This window comes from Cibotium barometz, chromosome 65, assembly GCF_041138505.1.
Source record: "Cibotium barometz isolate CiBa-2024 chromosome 65, ASM4113850v1, whole genome shotgun sequence".
Classification (NCBI taxonomy): Eukaryota; Viridiplantae; Streptophyta; class Polypodiopsida; order Cyatheales; family Cibotiaceae; genus Cibotium; species Cibotium barometz.
Genome location: NC_141110.1, coordinates 29,863,508 through 29,881,429, shown reverse-complemented (window position 1 = coordinate 29,881,429; position 17,922 = coordinate 29,863,508). Strand labels below are relative to the sequence as shown.

The window sequence follows — 17,922 nt, the reverse complement described above, 5'->3', positions numbered from 1 at the left end:
ATAGTGTGTCCAACTCTCTCTCTCTCTCTCCCTGCGCCCCCCCCCCCCCTCCCGCTGCCTGCCTGCGCCCCCCTTCGCTCTCTCTCCCGCTGCCTGCCCTTCGCCCTCCCCCTCTTGCTGCCTACCTTGGCCCCCCCTCACGTTGCCTGCCCTTCGCTCTCTCTCTGCCCTCCCCCCGTCTCTCTCCTGCGCATCTCTCCCTCCCCTCCCTCCCACCTGTGCGCCCTCTTGCCCGCCTGCACCCCGCCCTTTGTCCCCTCCATCTCTCTCTCTCTCTCCTGAAGGTCAGCACCATGTTGAGACCAACCCTGGTCTGCTGAAGTAACAGTCACAGCCCACAAGGATTAACGACAGAAGAAACGTCATGGAGGCACGTATGGAAAAGCTCGAAAAGATGCTGAAGGACTTGAAGAAAACCACGGACAACAACCTCAACACTGTCCAGAAGAGCCTCCTTGATTGCATTGCTAAGCTGGAGACCGAGGCAGAAACATGGAAGAAAGAAAAGGAAACAATGCAAGAGGAGCCAGCTTAAAGGCGAAGTAGCTTCACTGCGTGAACGCCCAGAAGAAGGGGAAATCCTCGAGGCAGACAAAGAAGCCATGAAGGAGGAGCTCACCCAGACGATTACCAAAACCCTGGAGGGCAAGATGGAAGCAGTAAGAGAAGGATGGGTGGAAGTGGTCAAGAAAAACATTAAGAAAGAAGTACAAGAGGACACGCACATGGTCCAATCCACACTAGATGAAGAGAAGACGAGGAGAATCCGTCGCCTGAATATACGCGTGATAGGTATTCTAGAGACAGAGGGTTGCACCCCTGAGGCAGACGGCCGAAACTTATGCATAAAATTAGGCCATGCGGAAGATGCACCACTTCCATTCACCAAGATATGGAGGACAACCCCACCCAACGGACCCCACCCAAAGTAAAGCCCTAGTGCTACAGTTCGCAGACAAAGTGAGCAGGCAAACCTTCATGAGACAGAGAGTTAAATTGAGAAACCTACCAGGGGACCCCATCTACTTTGATGATGACCTAACTTGGATGCAGAGACAACATAGGAAATCATGCATGCCACAAATTAAAGCAGCACGTGCTGAAGGGAAAAAGGCACATTACAGAGACGGCCATGTATACATAGAGGGCAAGATGGTGGCATAGCGCCATATGGCCTATGGGATACAGGAAATTATCAAGAAGCACAAGGAGATATATGCAACAGTTTGGAACTACTATGGGGCTCTATGGACACATCCAGGCAGACTAGAGGAGGTTATTGAGAACTGGGACATCATGTTTCTGACAGAGACACATGAAAGCCCAGAGAGAGGCTTACCACGGGTAGCAGGGTACCAGTGGGAATCAGTGTATAGACAAGGGATGGGACAGGGCACTTCAAGAGGCTCAGGTGGGATCGCTATACTATTCAGACGAGCACTACACCAGCCTATCAGGGTGGTGTTGAGAGACCCAGAGGCACGCTACATGTGGATTAGCCTACAGCTCTCAGAGGTGAGAACAGTTTACTTGGCAATATGCTACTTCCCGCCGAAGGGGTCGAGATTCAACACAGGTCACATGGAGGACCAGATTGGAGGAGGAGAGAAGAGAGGGGCCCTTCCTAGTGAGTCTCCATACGCCACTCTATCCACAGATATCCTACACTATTCGACTATGGGGGAGGTTCTCCTGATGGGGGACTTCAATGCACGCACACAGAATCGACAGTGTGAATCATTCGACTTCACAGATCCCCTCATCCTACAGGCACTAGACGATGTAGATGCAGGGACCACGAGGATGTCAGAGGACAGTGGGCCAGACAGTACAGGTTATGGGCAACACCTTCTAGACGTGGGAGTTAGACACCATCTTGTTATTTATAACGGGATGTCACAATGGCCAGAATCGGGAAGACTCACATGTTTCCCATCATCAGGAGGCAGCAGCACTGTGGACTACATATTGGGCTCGCGGGAGAACACAGACCTGATAGACTCTTTCACTATCCCTACATGCCCCATTGGTGCGGACCATACTTATTTGGCTTTTTCTCTCAGGAGCTCTCTTGATCTGCCACCCCCGACCACTCAGGCATCTCGTACCATCTTCCACTTTACCCGGGAGCTTGCAGACGTTTATGATTCAAAAGTACATGATGGCCTCTTTGGTATGGACCCTACAGCACCCATCGATGTACTGACGGCCCAGTTTTCACACATACTGCACACAGTAGCTAGCCACAGCTTTCCACACCATCTCCAGACAGGGAAGCCACCTAGATCCGGGGACATGCCCCAGAATAGATGGTATGATAATGAGTGCAGAGAGCTTCATCGACATCTCCGAGTCCAGATAGCGAAAGGGGAAATAACACAGCAGCAGGCCGTAGACAGATGCGGTCTCTTACACGCCGTAAGCGACGCACATATGAGGAGGCTCAATACTGGGACATCTACCACATGCTCATGAGCAAAGATGCAGCCACTGCTTGGCGACGACTCAGAGAGCCACGCCCCCCCCACCCCGATTACTGATCCTCAACGCTGGCAGAGTTATGCAGAAGGGCTTTATGATGTTCCGCACCAGCCACTCATCCCTTGCCCCACCGAGACTCCACCGACCTCATCGGTTTTCTTTACTATCAATATGGTATCTCGAGCTATACATAGATTCCAACATGGGAGAGCTGAGGATCACAGCGGCTTACAGGGTGAGCATTTCATTTATGCAGCTGACGCACTCTCTCCTTTTATTGCTTACCTCTTTAACAGGGCTCTGGTAGAAGGTTTCCCGGCTGAGTGGACGATGCACACTATTGTACCGATCCACAAAGCTGGGACATGTTGGACCTCGGTAATTACAGGACTATCATGATTGGTCATACCTTGGCCAAACTCTATGGGGCTATCCTGGAGGCAGAATTGAGCACACACGCTGAGAGGGAGGGGCTTCGTGCCCCTGGTCAGGCAGGTTTTTGGCGAGCCTTCTCTACTATTGATCACATTTTCACCCTGAGATGCCTGATTGACCAAACTTGGGCACGGAGACAGAGACTGAGGGCGACAGGATGCGGGAGCTCCCACTAAATCAGGTATCTCGGGCTGCTTTTGAGGTATCCAGACGGAGGTCCACTTATCACATGGAGCCAGAGTAGCCATTGGGCGACTAAGGGTCTCATCACACCAACTAGAGATCGAGACTGGGAGAGTAGCACGCATCCCTCGAGCAGAGCGCATTTGCAGATTATGCCAGACGGGGGTAGAGACAGAGGAGCATTTTGTTTGCCAGTGTGGTGCTTTGCAGGAGATCAGGGCATGCTATCCTGAGGTTTTTAGAGGGACCACATCACTTAGATAGATCTGGGAGACATCGGACCAGAGACAGCTAGGCAGACTACTACTAGCACTACAGAGACATAGGGAGATCTTACTTTAGACACCCGCACATCATAGCGGAGGAAGACAGTCCCAGTTGACTGACTTCTTCTAGAGATTGGCACCAGTAGCCCAGCCACACACATTGGGAGTGACATCTCAGCGAGCGGAGGAGATTCGAGCTAGACGACGACCCAGACTAGCCGGCTACCAGACGCCACGGCTACACCACAGAGAGATCGCGGCCATCCGGTCTCGACACCAGCAGGAGGTCCAGGAGCAGCTGGCACATTTTCACTCTGATCCAGGACGCATGTTCTAGACATTTACGGCATCCTCAGATCGGATGTATAAAGTATGACATATTGTACCCTGACTATGGGATTGGATGGAGTTAGGAGTAGATAACATATCATACTTGTATCACCCCTTCAGCATATAGAGATGCATTAGTAGCCCTAGTACTCCATCCACACCCTCTTGTTTGTACACCACCATTGAGTCCCCTATGGTCGTGTTGTCATACTTGTACATTTTATTCTCACTCCACATTTTCCTCTTGATGACTGGAGGAACATCATTGTACTACTTGTTTGTCTCATAGGCCAATTTTGGCCTTTTGCAGACGTTAATATATCTTTCTTTGTGTTTCTCTCTCTCTCTCTCTCTCTCTCTCTGTGCAGTTTTCTATCTTGTGCGTTATCTTTGTCGCGAAAGATTGCTGAATTCTGTCCATTGAAGTTACCAATTCTACCCATCAAGCTTTTGCATTTTACATAATGGTCCCTAGATGCTTTATGTTTAAAAAATAACAATAATATTTTGCTTTTTCAAAACCTATTGGTTTTTTACGAAATGTTTATAAGCGAAACTTCAAAGCCTCGAAACAAAAAAAAACCCTCAAAATGTTTCTTGTGAGTATGCATTCAATTGGTATTTGACTATTGGTTTTTTAGCGGATTCCTTTTAGTATTTACACTACCTGTAGTGTAAATCTTGAGATCAGTGAAGTGTTTAGTTAAGGACCCTTCAAGGGGTCATGCTATAGTCACTTCTGAAACACAGTGCAATGGCTTGTATAAAGCTGGACAGCTATAAGAAGTGTCCATATGATGCACATACAGTGGCTGCCCACACTCTTGCTATGCATGTTGCAAAGCTATGGCATGCTCATTTTGGGCCTTGAAACTTTGGGATTTTGATGCTTTTGCAGAAGCATCATATGGTTGACAATATGGTACCTCTTGAGTCTCCAACATGACATGTATGTGAGGGGTGTATTTTGGGAAAAGATACACCGCAAACCATTCCCCAAGGATGGAGCTGTCCAAGCTTGGGTCTCTTGAAGCCATCCACCGGTGGTTGCCTGCTTCTCTCCTTTTTGTCCTCTATTGTAGAGGAAGCTGCTTCACTGTCCACAAGGACTCACTCACCTTTCAATGTCTACACAAAGAGTGGATAGGAACATGTGCTATCACGTGCATCCTGTGTAACCGATTAGGGATTTGGAACAATAGACAAACACTTCAAATATATAAACAGAGTATGAACACAACAGGAAGCCACAACAATTTAAAGACAACACATTGAGCCAGAATGGCCGGCTCCCGTAGGAACTTCTTTATTCAGCAGAAGCTTTTCAAGAACTCAAGGTGCACCAGATTTTCCACAGCTATATTGAGCAACTTTTCACAAAGCGTAAACAAGACTCTGGCCTGGCTCTCTTCCTAGAACCAAAGACAAAAAAACAGTTCCAAAAGTTGTCCAAAAACTCTGGCTCAAAACAATCCCACAATCAGCCCCAAATCTGCCTGTTGCATGGCCAGGATTGTAAGAGAGAAAAACACTAGCTGAAGTCACATGTGTGGCTGACTGTACGGCTGCTGTACTGCTACTGTACGACTGTCAGTACAGCCAGGAGTCGGCTAGATTTTGGGGGTGGTTAGTAGATGCAAAACACGGCTGGCGACTAGATTTTGAACAGTAGAGTGCTGCTGTGCTGTGAGAGGAGAGAAAGGCAACAGTAGAAGCTAACTAGCTCATGATATGGGAGAACACCTGTACGGCCAGCGTAGGAAAGCCAAAAGAAAACGACTGCTGTACGGCCAGTACTCTCAAGCGCATAAGAGAGAAAGAGATCAGCTTCAGCCCGCCATTACTCCCATGTGTGCTTGATGCCACAACAATAGCCCCTCCTTGCTTTCTATGAAGTCGACCAGCTCTATCTTTAACTGTGCTTTTCCTTTTTGCCATAAGTGGCTGAGTTTGCTCAAAATATCCCAGCTTTCGCTTTTTCCCAACTTGTTGCCCAAGCTGTAGCTAGGCGCCTCCTCCTTTCCACTTGTACATGCCCAAAATAATAATATGTCCAGCCCAACTTTAATGTTGTGTGAACAAACTAATAAATCTTATAAGTCACTTCAATGATTAAATCCCATGATGCTCATGTTGTATAACAATTTTTCAGGCCAATCTTTGCCAATGAATGCTTTAGCTTTCTTCTGTTGAAAATCCCCGTTCTCATTGGTTCTGTTCAGTGCATGGGCTTGCCCCAAAACACCGATCAAGACTGTTGAAGGGACCAAATGGTGACATCCCCTCTGTCTTATAAAACAGTTGTCCATGTATAAGCGTGATATGACTCGAATACTCTTCAAGTTTAGCAGATGCACTGCTAATCTTTAGTATTTCATAATCAGGACATTAAACCCATAAGTTGAGATACCCGAAGCCAGATACGGGCACAAGAGCCAACCAAATCGAGAAACAAACTTTGGCCATATACCAAGTCAACAACTCTAGTAATAACCAGATACAGGCACAAGAGTCAATTGTGTCCCAAATATTCATAAATCCATAAGTAGCTTTGAGTACCTGCAAAAAGAGAATAAGCAGAATACATAGCCACAAAAGATCTTGCCATGGCAATTCACTCACTACAGTCACCAACTCTTCCATGACCGCGAAGAGATATTCACTCACTACAGTCACCAACTCTTCCATGACCGCGAAGACTTACTCACTAGAGTCACCAACTCTTGCATGAGTTTAGATACTCGCTCACAAGAGTCACCAACTCTTCCATGAGTGAGTCTTTCATGCTCCTGGGTGTCCAACATAAGATAAGAATGAGTCACAGGCATAGAGATCTTGGTCTCCATAAGTATGTCTACAATTGATAGTTTTACAGGCATTTCGGCTGATGATAGAAATCCATAGAAAAATCCTGGATCCATGAGATATTCATGAATTCCATAAATCCAATGCATCTTAGAAAACAGGGAGCAAAAAACGTGATTTAAGAACTGACGCCAATATAAATGTCATGTGTATGCAAATGACAAAAGTGCCATAGAAATCTAGTAAATCCTCATTGCAGGTAGATGAATCGGAATTTTAATGACTCCGTATTGCATAGAATACCAAAATCATAAATTAGTTAGTGGCTTTGCGGCCAAGAAAAAGCGATAGATAATGAATTGCTCAAAGTATCTATCTTGCAACAAACACCAACATGAGGATTCTCCTTGCACATATATATGCAAAAGTAAAAACATATATTCAAGCGACAAAAGACTGAATATATATCTTTCAAAAGAATTGCATATACATAAGCCAAAATACTTAGCTGGTCAAATGATACTGGCAAAACTACACAACCGAGGTGTATGCGAAATAGCATCCTCTTTACATAAAAACATATGCCTTCATGGGGAGGCTGAAGTTCGTCGTCAAATAATCTATATCTCAGGCGAAGCCTCTTTATCATCATGATGTGTAATCTTCGGATGAGGGCAAAAGATTGTCGTGTGACCTACTGCTCCACAATCTCTGTACTTAGGCTGCCACACATTCTGTTTCACTCTAGCGCGGGGCTTCCTACCAAGAGTTGCTCTTCCCTTGAACCTAGGAGGAAGAGAGGGAGCTGTGTGAGATCTTCAGTCTTCGGATGCTCCTCAGGTGGTGTCACAGAGAAAAAGCAAGGTCTCTTCCTCACATAACATGAGTGCTCATCCAAATCCTCGGGTGAAGGTTTCCTATACTGCTCAGGAGGTTTTGGAATGAGAAATTCGCCATTGGCTGCACCTTGATGTCACCGTTCTCCCAAAGGTACCTAAAAGTCAAATCTGCGGGGTCTTCAGCGAACCTGTGCTAAATCTCCAAAGATATCCATTACCGACTTGTCACAAGCTACCTTTCCAGATAGTAATCTTTCCACATATGGGTAGCGTCGGTAGTTGCTCAACAAAGACTCTCGCTTGGCCAACTGCTCAAGGAGTTTGTCCAATTGTCTGGTATAAAGTTCCTTCTGAGCATCAAGGGTCTTCTGGAAACCTGTAGCCATGTGCTCAAACAGTGTTTTGATATCGTATCCGAGTAGGGCTGTTCTATCCATAGGATAGATGTCGGAGAGAACTATAAAAATTTTCCGGATCGTTTTGGACAAAAAGCAAAAAAAAACAAAAAGTCAAACTAAGTTGACCGCGAGCCAAGGACACCATTAAAAAGAGGAGAGTGAGCCGGATCAAAAAGCTAAAAGGCACTTTCTTAAAGCAGCTTCAAGGCCAAAAATCAAGGCCTTAAATCTAGAAAAGCAAAGCACAAGAACTTTATCAAAAGTTGAGTAATATTTTATTAATAAAAGTAAAAAGAGCAAAAGCAAAGGCTAAAAGGAAAAAGCCAAAGCATGGACAAGCTTTTGGCAGAAAGCAAGGCTTCCCCAAGGTATAAAAGAAGCATGAGTCTCTCTTCTCATCATGAACAAGATCATTGAAGATTGAAGGAGCTTCATCAAGAGTGTGAAGATAATCAAGTGCATAAAGTTATGGAGATCATTATCTTCATCATCTGTCTCACCTCCGGCTTCACCTCCTTGCACCACCTTGGCCCAGCTTAGCCCGACCGTTGCCGTCGTGTAATGCCGCCGTCGCACAGCTCCGCTGTCGTCGCCTCTTTGTGCTGCTACCGTTGCCTAGATCCGTTGTCGCTACTGTTGTCTCTATACGCCGCGGTCGTCGCCACTGCCTTTGTGCGCCTAGATCCGCCGCCGCGACTGTCCGCTCGCCGCCTGTGCATAGCCGCTCGCCGCCCATAGCCACTAGCGCTGCCACCTTGGTGTTTGCTTTTTCGAGAAGCTTCTTGAGGATTTTCCTCCTGAAGATTGGGTATTGAGTTCACTTGGACATCTTTGAGGTTTGGGAGTCGATTCAGACTTGGATTTGGACTTGATTTGGACTTGGATATTGGATATTGGATTTGGATTCATTGGATTTGGATATTGGATATGGTACTAGCTCAGTGAGAGATACTTGTGGGTCATCCCCGTGGTGTGCTTGACATCAGAGATCTTGTGCCTCAACATCGACATCGACTTGGATATCCTACATCGGCATATCTGTTTGTTTTGTATTCATTGATTGTATTGATCTTGGCCAACGTGCACGTGGATTGTTCTTGAATAAATTCCTGAAAGGGGGCAGGGCTTGTTCCGTGCTCACTGTGGTGTACTCTGCAAGATCCTATTTCCTTCTCTCTCTTCTCCCTCTCTCTATATCTTTATCTCTTGGACACGTGGTTGAATCTGTCATGGCACGCCTAGCTGGGCTTACAGTGGTATCAGAGAAGGATTTCTCTTGAAGAAACTTTCTTGGGGTGATAGAGCCATGTCAAGAGATGAGGGAAACCAAGAGCCTAATAAAGGAAACAATTACCAAGTTGATCCAGGACTTCAAGATGGGAACCATGTCCGTCAATCTATTTCTCATGAAACCGCGGCTATGACATCAGAAGAGTACCATGACTTTTAGTAGTTTAGATGACTTCTTAGAGACGAAGAATTTCTTGCTTGCAGAACCAAGAGGGAACAGGACCAAAGGTTTCATTAATGATTGAGCCATCGAAGCTGAGGAAGATGAAGCTGACAAAGCCTATCTTCGGGCCAAAGGAGTCACCATTGCAGAAGGATCTAGAGCCACCGGGTCTGCTTTTCATGTAGGAAACAAGGAGGCCATCCCTAGGCCTATCATCTCAGATGCAGCCTCTTTATGTCAAGCAAGAAGACAGAGAGGCCAGAAGATCATCAGATTGACATTATGCCTCGACGTTCATCAAGTTGTTTGCAGTGGATTTTAGACCATTGCAAGTTTTGAAACAAAAGCCTTTAAGCATTGAGACTTTATACTAGCAAAGGACTAGGTGTTGGTTATTCTAGACCTTTTTGTGGTTGAACATGATGAGATTGCATTGGAGCAGTCTTGAACCAAGACGGCCATGCTGTGACCTGGGAACGTCAAAGACAACAAGGTAGCGTATGTATTATCTCGGAGAATGCTGAGCCATGCGGTTTCTATGGGTTACCATATGGATTTTGCTTTGATGAAGGATCTTTATGCTACCAAAGAGGATTTCAAAGATGTTTTGGAACAGTTTGCAAAATGAAGATTTGGTGACTTGTTATGTCATCAAAAAGGGGTTTCTTATGATGCAAACCCGTTTATATGAGACAAAGGATTTAAGGCCAAAAGTGAACAAAGAAAAGCCATGCTCCACCTTACATAGGGCTGACTACAACTCAAGCTTTGGAAAACTACTTTTATTAGGCCTTGTATGTAAATGTTTGGTACTCCTAGCTCTATTTCACATGATGAAACCCATGCTCGGACACCAGACATGTGGAAGAAGACATGGGGACAAGATCCATAAGGTTTGATTAAGAAAAAGCACCATTCTTGGTCAAAAAGCAAGAAAAAGCAAAAAGTCAAACACGGTTGACCACCAGCCAAGGGCACCATTGGAAAGAGCAGATTGAGCCGGACCAAAAAGCTAAAAGGCGCTTTCTCAAAAAGCAGCTCTAAGGCCAAAAAAACAAGGCCTTAAAGCCATAAAAGCAAAGCACCAAAAGTTGAGTAATATTTTATTAATAAAAGTAAAAAGAGCAAAAGCAAAAGCAAAAGCAAAAAGGGAAAGCAACAGCTTGATGGCTTTTTGGCGAAAAGCAAGGCCCTCCCCAAGTATAAAAGAAGCTAGAGCCCTCTTGTTTTGGGCATCAAGCTTGTGGAGAGCAAGGAGACCCTCATCTTCATCCACTCGCTCTAAGCCCAACGGAGCGTGCAGTGACAGATTGAACCACGTGTACAAGAGATAGAGAGAGAGAAGGGAAAGAGATGTAAAGATTATTAATACACACTCCATTGGGCCACTTTTGTATGCTACCATGCCATCCTGGGAGATCATTGGCAGTATTACCGCTTCGCATAGCTGGTGGGCTAGATGCAGAGAGGACAGTGAGGGTGCATCCACTCCCCCTGCGGTAATGATTCCGCTCCATTTGGCTGGACATCATCCACACCTTACGGGATGTTGGGAGTGTCTTAGTGGCGCTACGGGCTTCTTTCTCACTTGAGAAGATGAACCGATTTGACACTATAGGCCCTCAATGTAGCCACACACCCCGAGAGTGGCCAGCTGGAGAGGAAGCCCCTTCCTTTCTTTCCAGTCTACCTCTTTTGAGGGTTTTACATATCAGGCTCCACTTAGGGGCTGTTCTGTAGTTCACTTTCTAGAGATTTCTTTTTTATGACTAATGTCTCCTCTGTTTATTAGTAAGGTTAAACCCCCTTTTGTTACAAGTTTGCAAGCCAAGTGTAGCCAGGCTTGCAGGACTCTTCTTCTACACAATAAGCTTGGCCTTGCATATCACTTTAACCTTGTGTATCATGTCAACCCAAGTCTATTCCTAGACGTCTCGATTTTTAACCTCATGACCAAATTAACCCACACTTGCACATAAATACGGAGTTCAATGATGGCTTTAACATAGCCCTTGGGCAGCTGGATTATGGTGTTAAATTCTTCAACGCACGTTTGTGTTATTAAATGCGTGTACTCTCAAGTAGTTTTGTTGTCACTGCAGGTGAGGTTCTTTCATAAACAGCTTACCGGTTCAAAATGTGTCCCCTCTGATCTTCAAACAGCGGGATGGATTTACATGCAGGGCAGGGGGAACCCAACGGCTGCCAAGATTGATAGGAGAGGCCAGAGCAAAGGAGCTTATTTTCACTGCACGTAGAATTGATGCGAAGTATGCAGAGAAGATAGGTACTGTATATTGAGTTCTGGGGTAGGGAAAGTTGGGAAGTTATGGATGTGTAGTTGTATCTATAGCTTACATCTGAAAATTTTGGCAGGTCTTGTAGAGCACTGTGTGGACAGTGGTGCTGCACATGCAAAAGCCATTGAGATAGCAAGAGAAATAATGAAGCAGGTAGATTTCATGGCAGTGTCATAAAATCCAAACAAACTGTGTGCTTTCTCACTCACAATGTAAAGAAGCAATCAATGGTGTTGGCACTGCAGGGTCCATTAGCAGTAAGGGCGGCAAAGGTTGCTATTGACCGTGGTATTGAAATGGAGGCTGCTTCCGGAATGGTGTTGGAAGAAGCTTGCTATGCTCAAACCTTGCATACGAAAGACAGGCTAGAAGCATTGAATGCATTTGCTGAAAAGCGAAAGCCTCATTACTGTGGTGAATGACAAGCACAAAGCTCTCATTCTTGTTGTTCATCAAAGACTGAATGCACAAAATTTACCACAGGAAATGTACAGCTATAAAAGGATGAAGATAGAAGTACAATTTTTGTACACGAGCAGTCACCATGTAATTATTTTTGTTTTAGTATGCAGCCGTATGGATCACAAGCATAGTGGCATGAAACACATTTGAAAATGTTTTAACATTTCAGAGGTTTCAAAAACGTTTTATACAGAGAAAGGAAAGTCTCAAAAAATGCCAAACATGTTACTTGTGTGCATAAACAAGCTTGACAACTGTGGTTCAGTGTAAAAAGCATACATTCTATCATACAAATCATGGATTGCCAAGTTTCAAACGGGGGATAACGGATCACGGGGTTAACTGTTACATGTCTAACAAATGAACTCACTCTTGTGGAGGCAAGTGTGACTATCCCTTGATTTAGATGTAAGTGTAATTGTCCGTCTTCAAGATCTTGATGAGTTTAACTCTGTTTTCTATTGCTCCTGGAGAAGAGAAGTGCAGTGTAGTATGCATGATTTGAACCTAGAATTGTAGTCATGCATTCGTGAACTCATTTGGCACAATCAACCTTATTTAAAACTAGTTTATGCAAGTGATGATGCAATATCTCTTACTATATTTAAACGGGTTGTAAAACTCTTACCTTTTCGGCAAACATTGATAAGGATTTGTGTATTCAATTCTTAAACTCTTGTGGAGGCAAGTGTGACCATTCCTTAATTTACATGTAAGGGCAACTAATGCATCCCATGTTTTGCCGGTCTTCAGATCTTGATGAGTTAAAGTTGCTTCTGGAGAAGAAGAGTGCAATATATTATGTAGCATTTGAACCTAGAATTTAAGAAGTCATGCATTTGTGAACTCATTTGGCACAATCAAGCTTATTAAAACTTACTATATTCAGAGAGGTTGTAAAGTCTTACCTTCTAACTTTAAACCAACAAGCATTGATAAGGATTTGAGCATTCAGTTCTTAAACTCTTGTGGAGGTAGGTTGACCATCCCTTGATTTGGATGTAAGGGCAACTAACGCATCCCATGTTTTCTAATCTTAAAGGTCTTGATGTGTTTAAGTCTATTTTCTATTGATCTTGGAGAAGAAGAGTATGTAGCATTTGAACCTAGGATTTGAGTATTCTTGCATTTGTGAACTCATTTGGCATAATTGCCTTATTTTTGCAAGTGATGCAATATTTCTTACTATATTTAGAGGAGTTGGGATGCTCTCAAGTTTCCTTATGCAAGTTTTACTTGGGCATATGCATGGAATCAAGACCCATGTCATGATCTTCTACCATGGTTACTTTGTAGACGGTGTTTTATGCTTGACAAACACTTGCCCACAAAGCCATCTAGTCAGAAATAGAATCAAAGCTAATAATTATAGCAAAATGGGTATTGGTGGAATCATATTTAGTACCTAGAGATAGCCCAAAAGAGGCACAATTCTTGTATTGGCCATAGACAAACTTTGGTCATGTATAGGTTCTAAAGGCTTCATGGGGAGCACACATCTAGACCCTGAGACAGGGTCCTGTTGCAATTTCATGCTTGGACTTGTTGCTAGATCCAGTACCACTTTAGGAATACTCATAGTAGTGTACGTTTATGAGTTCCCCCCCCCTCCCCTCGTAATTATCAGAGGCACAACAAGAGTTCAAGAATGTGAGTGTTTGGATTTGCAACAATGAGCATATTCACGAGATAAGTAAACTGTGTGACATGCTCAAAATTAAGTTGAGGGAGATCATGCAATACATTCAAGACTTGCCAAAATCACAATGAAGGCCTTTCTAGATAAGCACACTAGTTTTTTTGAGATTTAATTATTATTATTATTCTATATTAGTGTTTGGGTTTGAATTCAAGACCTGTACATCCACAAGTGGAGGGTGTTACTAAACCTAGAGCTCATCAGCAAGATAAGCACACCTTTAGAAGTTAAGCATACTTAAGATTTGGTCTAAGGCTAGAATGCACATGGCAAGAAAACATAGATAAGGGGTGGTGTAGGATAATGCTTTGCAAATAGGTAGGAGATGTAAACTGATTTCCCAACTATGCTTCTATTAGACTGCCCCCCTTATGTTTGAGTTGATACACATTGAAACCTCCTGGATTTTGTTATCGAATTGTAGAAATGAGAAAAAATCTTAAATTTAAATAATGTTGGGACTCTTTATGAGCCAAGAAAAAGCTGGCAACACATGATGAAGAAGCAAGGAAGGTTTACCAGCCTGGGAGAGGAAGACAAGGGATCTCTTTTTGTTTCTAGATCTTTCGTTGTAGAGGGAAAGCAACAAGTGAGGAGAACACTCTCTCTCTCAGGGTCCCATAAGGAGTAATACAAAGCTAAAGCATCCATTAAGGACTCAGGGTCCATATAGCAAAGAAGGTGGACAAAAAATGAAGAACCTATTTTGATACATCGGTTAGATACTAGTGGTCAAAGGTCTTAGATATAACATCAATTTCTTCCATCAAGCTTTCTCCATCTGTGTCTCACTTTCACCTTTGTTGTCTTTTCTTCTTAAGGTTTGTCAACCTTCATAGCCTCTTTACTGATGCCAAAATGCCAGCATTGAAAGCCTCCTTTCTTTGTGGAATTTTTCCAAGCCTTCGATTCTTCTCATCGTCCAAGGCAAAGCATTCAAAGCCTCCTATCAAGCTTTCTTTGTGGAATTTCTCCAAGCCTTCAATTCTTCTCATCCTCCAAGACATGCAAACTTAACCTTTTCGCAAAGCCTCCAAATTTCCATGGAAACCAATTTACAGACGTGTGTTAAAACAATATGCATGATCTTTCATAGGACAAAGCTAGGCCCAACTTGCAAATGAAAGAAATAGAGAATAATACTCAAAAAATTGTAAAGTGATGGTTACATCGAATGGCGACGACTTTTCAATGATGTACTCCGGTTGACACAAGGTTTGATGGCATGCACAAAAACTTTTAGACAATGGTTGTATGCACTATGTATCCAAGGCGCTGTACATACAGTACAAAGATGGATGCTTGATTGATGAATATGCGCTACCTTTGGTTGCGTAGACTGAATTTAGGTCGATAGATGTCAACCACCTTTGTTTAGGACCCAATCAACCATATCACTTGATTAGGTTAGTATTAGACTACACAAAAGACCCACAACTTTCACACCCACCAAGGATTATTTAATCACTGGTTTGGCCCCCATAACCTTAGAAAACAGTATATTAGGAGAATCTCCCTTATTCCTTTTAGTGCATTCATTTGTGTTATACCTTTTTAAGCTATCTCAAACTAGCTAGCCAAAATCGAGCATCAACCATTTGGTGAAAAACTTAAGACTCCTTTGGTTTATTAGGCTACTAAAATAAAATAGACTTTCCCTCACAAAGGGGGCCTTCTAACATAATACTTGTGCAGTTATAATGACAAGGGTGGATCATAAGTCCCTTTAGTATCCACTCATAGGTGAACTATTTTTTGGGTTGAGTGTAGATTCAATAAAAATGTTCCTCCAAAAGATCTCTCCCAAGAGTCTTTGAGAAGATATCCACATAATTTTTCATTGTCAACTAGTAAACCACATTGACCTCTCCATGAGCTCAGGCAGAAAGTGGTGTTGAATCTCAATGCCCTTAGTGTAATCAAAGAGCACATGGTTCCTTTCCATTTCCATGTAGCTACGGTTACTGCATTGTAACTTTGGGGACCTCCAATTACTGCTTTGATGACTCATTGGATAAAGCTTTACTTTGTTGGATTCTCTTGCAATTGGGACTTCCAATTACCATTTTGATCACTCATTGGAGAAGTATAAAGCTTTGACTATTGGAAAATAGATTTGCAAAGTTCGAAGGATTTGACTTTTCGGAGACATTCCCTTCCATTACTCGATTGATCACGATTTTCACCCTCTTGGTATTAGCATATAAATATGAGAGGGGTGGTTAGTGGTGGAGATAGACATAAACTCTATGTTCTTTAATACAAAGCTAGAGGAAGAGGTTTCTGATGACTAGTTCCCCACGGTTTAGAAATAAAATTTTGTACACTATGCAAAACAAGCCCCTCAAGCTTGCTATTTGTGGATTGATACATATTTTGTGAGTATTAGTTTGACGAGAAGCCTATGAGATGTGAAATTGAAGAGATGTGAATTTATATGTTTTCTCTAAGCAATGCAACCATGAACAAAATTTCTCACAAACAAAGAAGTTGGTGAGCAAGGAGTTTAAAATGATAGATTTGGGCTCTTGTATTTTTGTTTAGAGATTGAAGTCTAAGTAATAATGAGATTGTACCCTACACTCAAATAAGTAAATTGACACAAAAGATTCACTCCCCATAGTTGCAAGTAGCAGAGTTAGGTACAAAGCAAATTTGCTTGGGGTAGACCTTTTATATCTGTTTACTTATTTATCATACTTTGGAGAAGAGATGCAATCTAATTGTTATAATATTTCAATCCTCATGTCTATTTACATCATAATGAATTATGGTGAATTGAGGAGTGGATGTGAATGCCTCCTTAAAGTTACTCCTTAAATTTAAAGTACAAAATAGCCAGAGACTTATATTTCTCCAATGAGCCATCAACAAAGGCAATTGAACCTACACCCACTTGGTGTTAAGCTTGCATTTTTAAGGGTATTCCACAACGCCCCCCAAGTGTAGTTCTTCATGATGGAGTCATGATCGTGCATTTTTTAGGGTATATCACAAGGTCTTCATGGTAGAGTTCTTTATGATGGAGTCATAACCTTGCATTTTTAGTGTAGTTTTTAACATTGGAGTCATGACCTTGTGTTTTTTAGAGTATTCCAGAAAGTCCAAGTGAACTTCTCATGATAGAGTCATACTACATGGTTGACTATTAATCTACATTTGCCTACATCTTTGTATTGCTGATGGAGCAAGTGAAGTTCTCATGATGGAGTCGTACTACATGGTTGACTTTTAATCTACATTTTCTTGCATCTTTGTAATGCTGATGGTGGACCATTGCACCTTTATCATCTTTTCCATGACGGCATAATTGAAAAGGTTTCGTAGGCCCTCCTTTGCGCCTCCATCCTCTTTAAGTAGGGCATATTAGATGGTGCATCTACAATGGCGAGGGGACTTTCCCAATAATAGAATGGCTTTGCCATTTTTAAATTATGCATGTTTGTTATCTCCTTAGATTCCACCTGACATGGACAAACGAGTGTATGTGGCCCTTATAAATAGTCTATTGTTCTATTGGTGGTGGGTGTGTAGGAAGTAATTTTTTGGGTACTTGGTTGAAGTGGAAGGCAACTCCTCCTCTAACATTTGGTTGAAGTGGAAGGAAGCTCCTCCTCTGATATTTGCTTCTCTAGGAATACCACATCACAACTCAACATGAGCTTTCATGCCTTGAGGTTGTAGATTTGGTAACACTTCAACTTCATAATGTGTCCCAAGAAGATGCATTTTTGGCCTTTTCAATTCAAATCTTTGAGTCTTGGAACATGCACAAAAGAGTCTCTCTTTATAAAGATTAAGAATTGTGTATTTGGAGGTCTCTCACAAGAGTATCTTTTGCACTCTCTAAATAAATAATAGTTTTATCTTTCCTAGCTAATTTTCCCTTAACACATAAGGCATACATTGGACCCACTTTGCATTTCCAAATGTTCTCTAACTTTTCCACCAAGGTTCCCACCACACCCCATGCGTCCCGACCTCTCCAGAGGCTCAAACTCAACACTCAACCACCTTTGCAGCCCCTAGACTCCCAAATCATGGCCTTTAATATTTTTTCGTGTCGGTTGAAAATAAAATTGAGGGGATTTTTCATGCCAAGGAGTCGCGAGCAAGGTAGGTTGTCAAAAAGAATGGTAGGATAATGGCTTATGTATACACCTTTCAAGGGGATCCAATGATGGGCCGTACCATGGACCAAACTTTCGCCCATGGACTAGATGATGGATCGAATCTTTCAAGGGGATCCATATGATAGGTCGACCATGGAC

The 17,922-nt window shown here is 43.1% G+C and overlaps 1 protein-coding gene across 1 annotated transcript in view; it reads left to right on the top strand.

Moving 5' to 3' along the window:
• Nucleotides 1-12,194, top strand: part of LOC147603158 (putative enoyl-CoA hydratase 2, mitochondrial) — a 79,570-nt gene extending 67,376 nt beyond the window's left edge. The window contains exons 6-8 of the mRNA XM_086797398.1: nt 11,374-11,477; nt 11,567-11,643; nt 11,736-12,194. Of these exons, the coding sequence (XP_086653524.1) occupies nt 11,374-11,477; nt 11,567-11,643; nt 11,736-11,912 (358 nt within the window). The 3' untranslated portion in view covers nt 11,913-12,194. The remainder of the gene's footprint in view (nt 1-11,373; nt 11,478-11,566; nt 11,644-11,735) is intronic.
• Nucleotides 12,195-17,922: the final 5,728 nt, after the last annotated feature.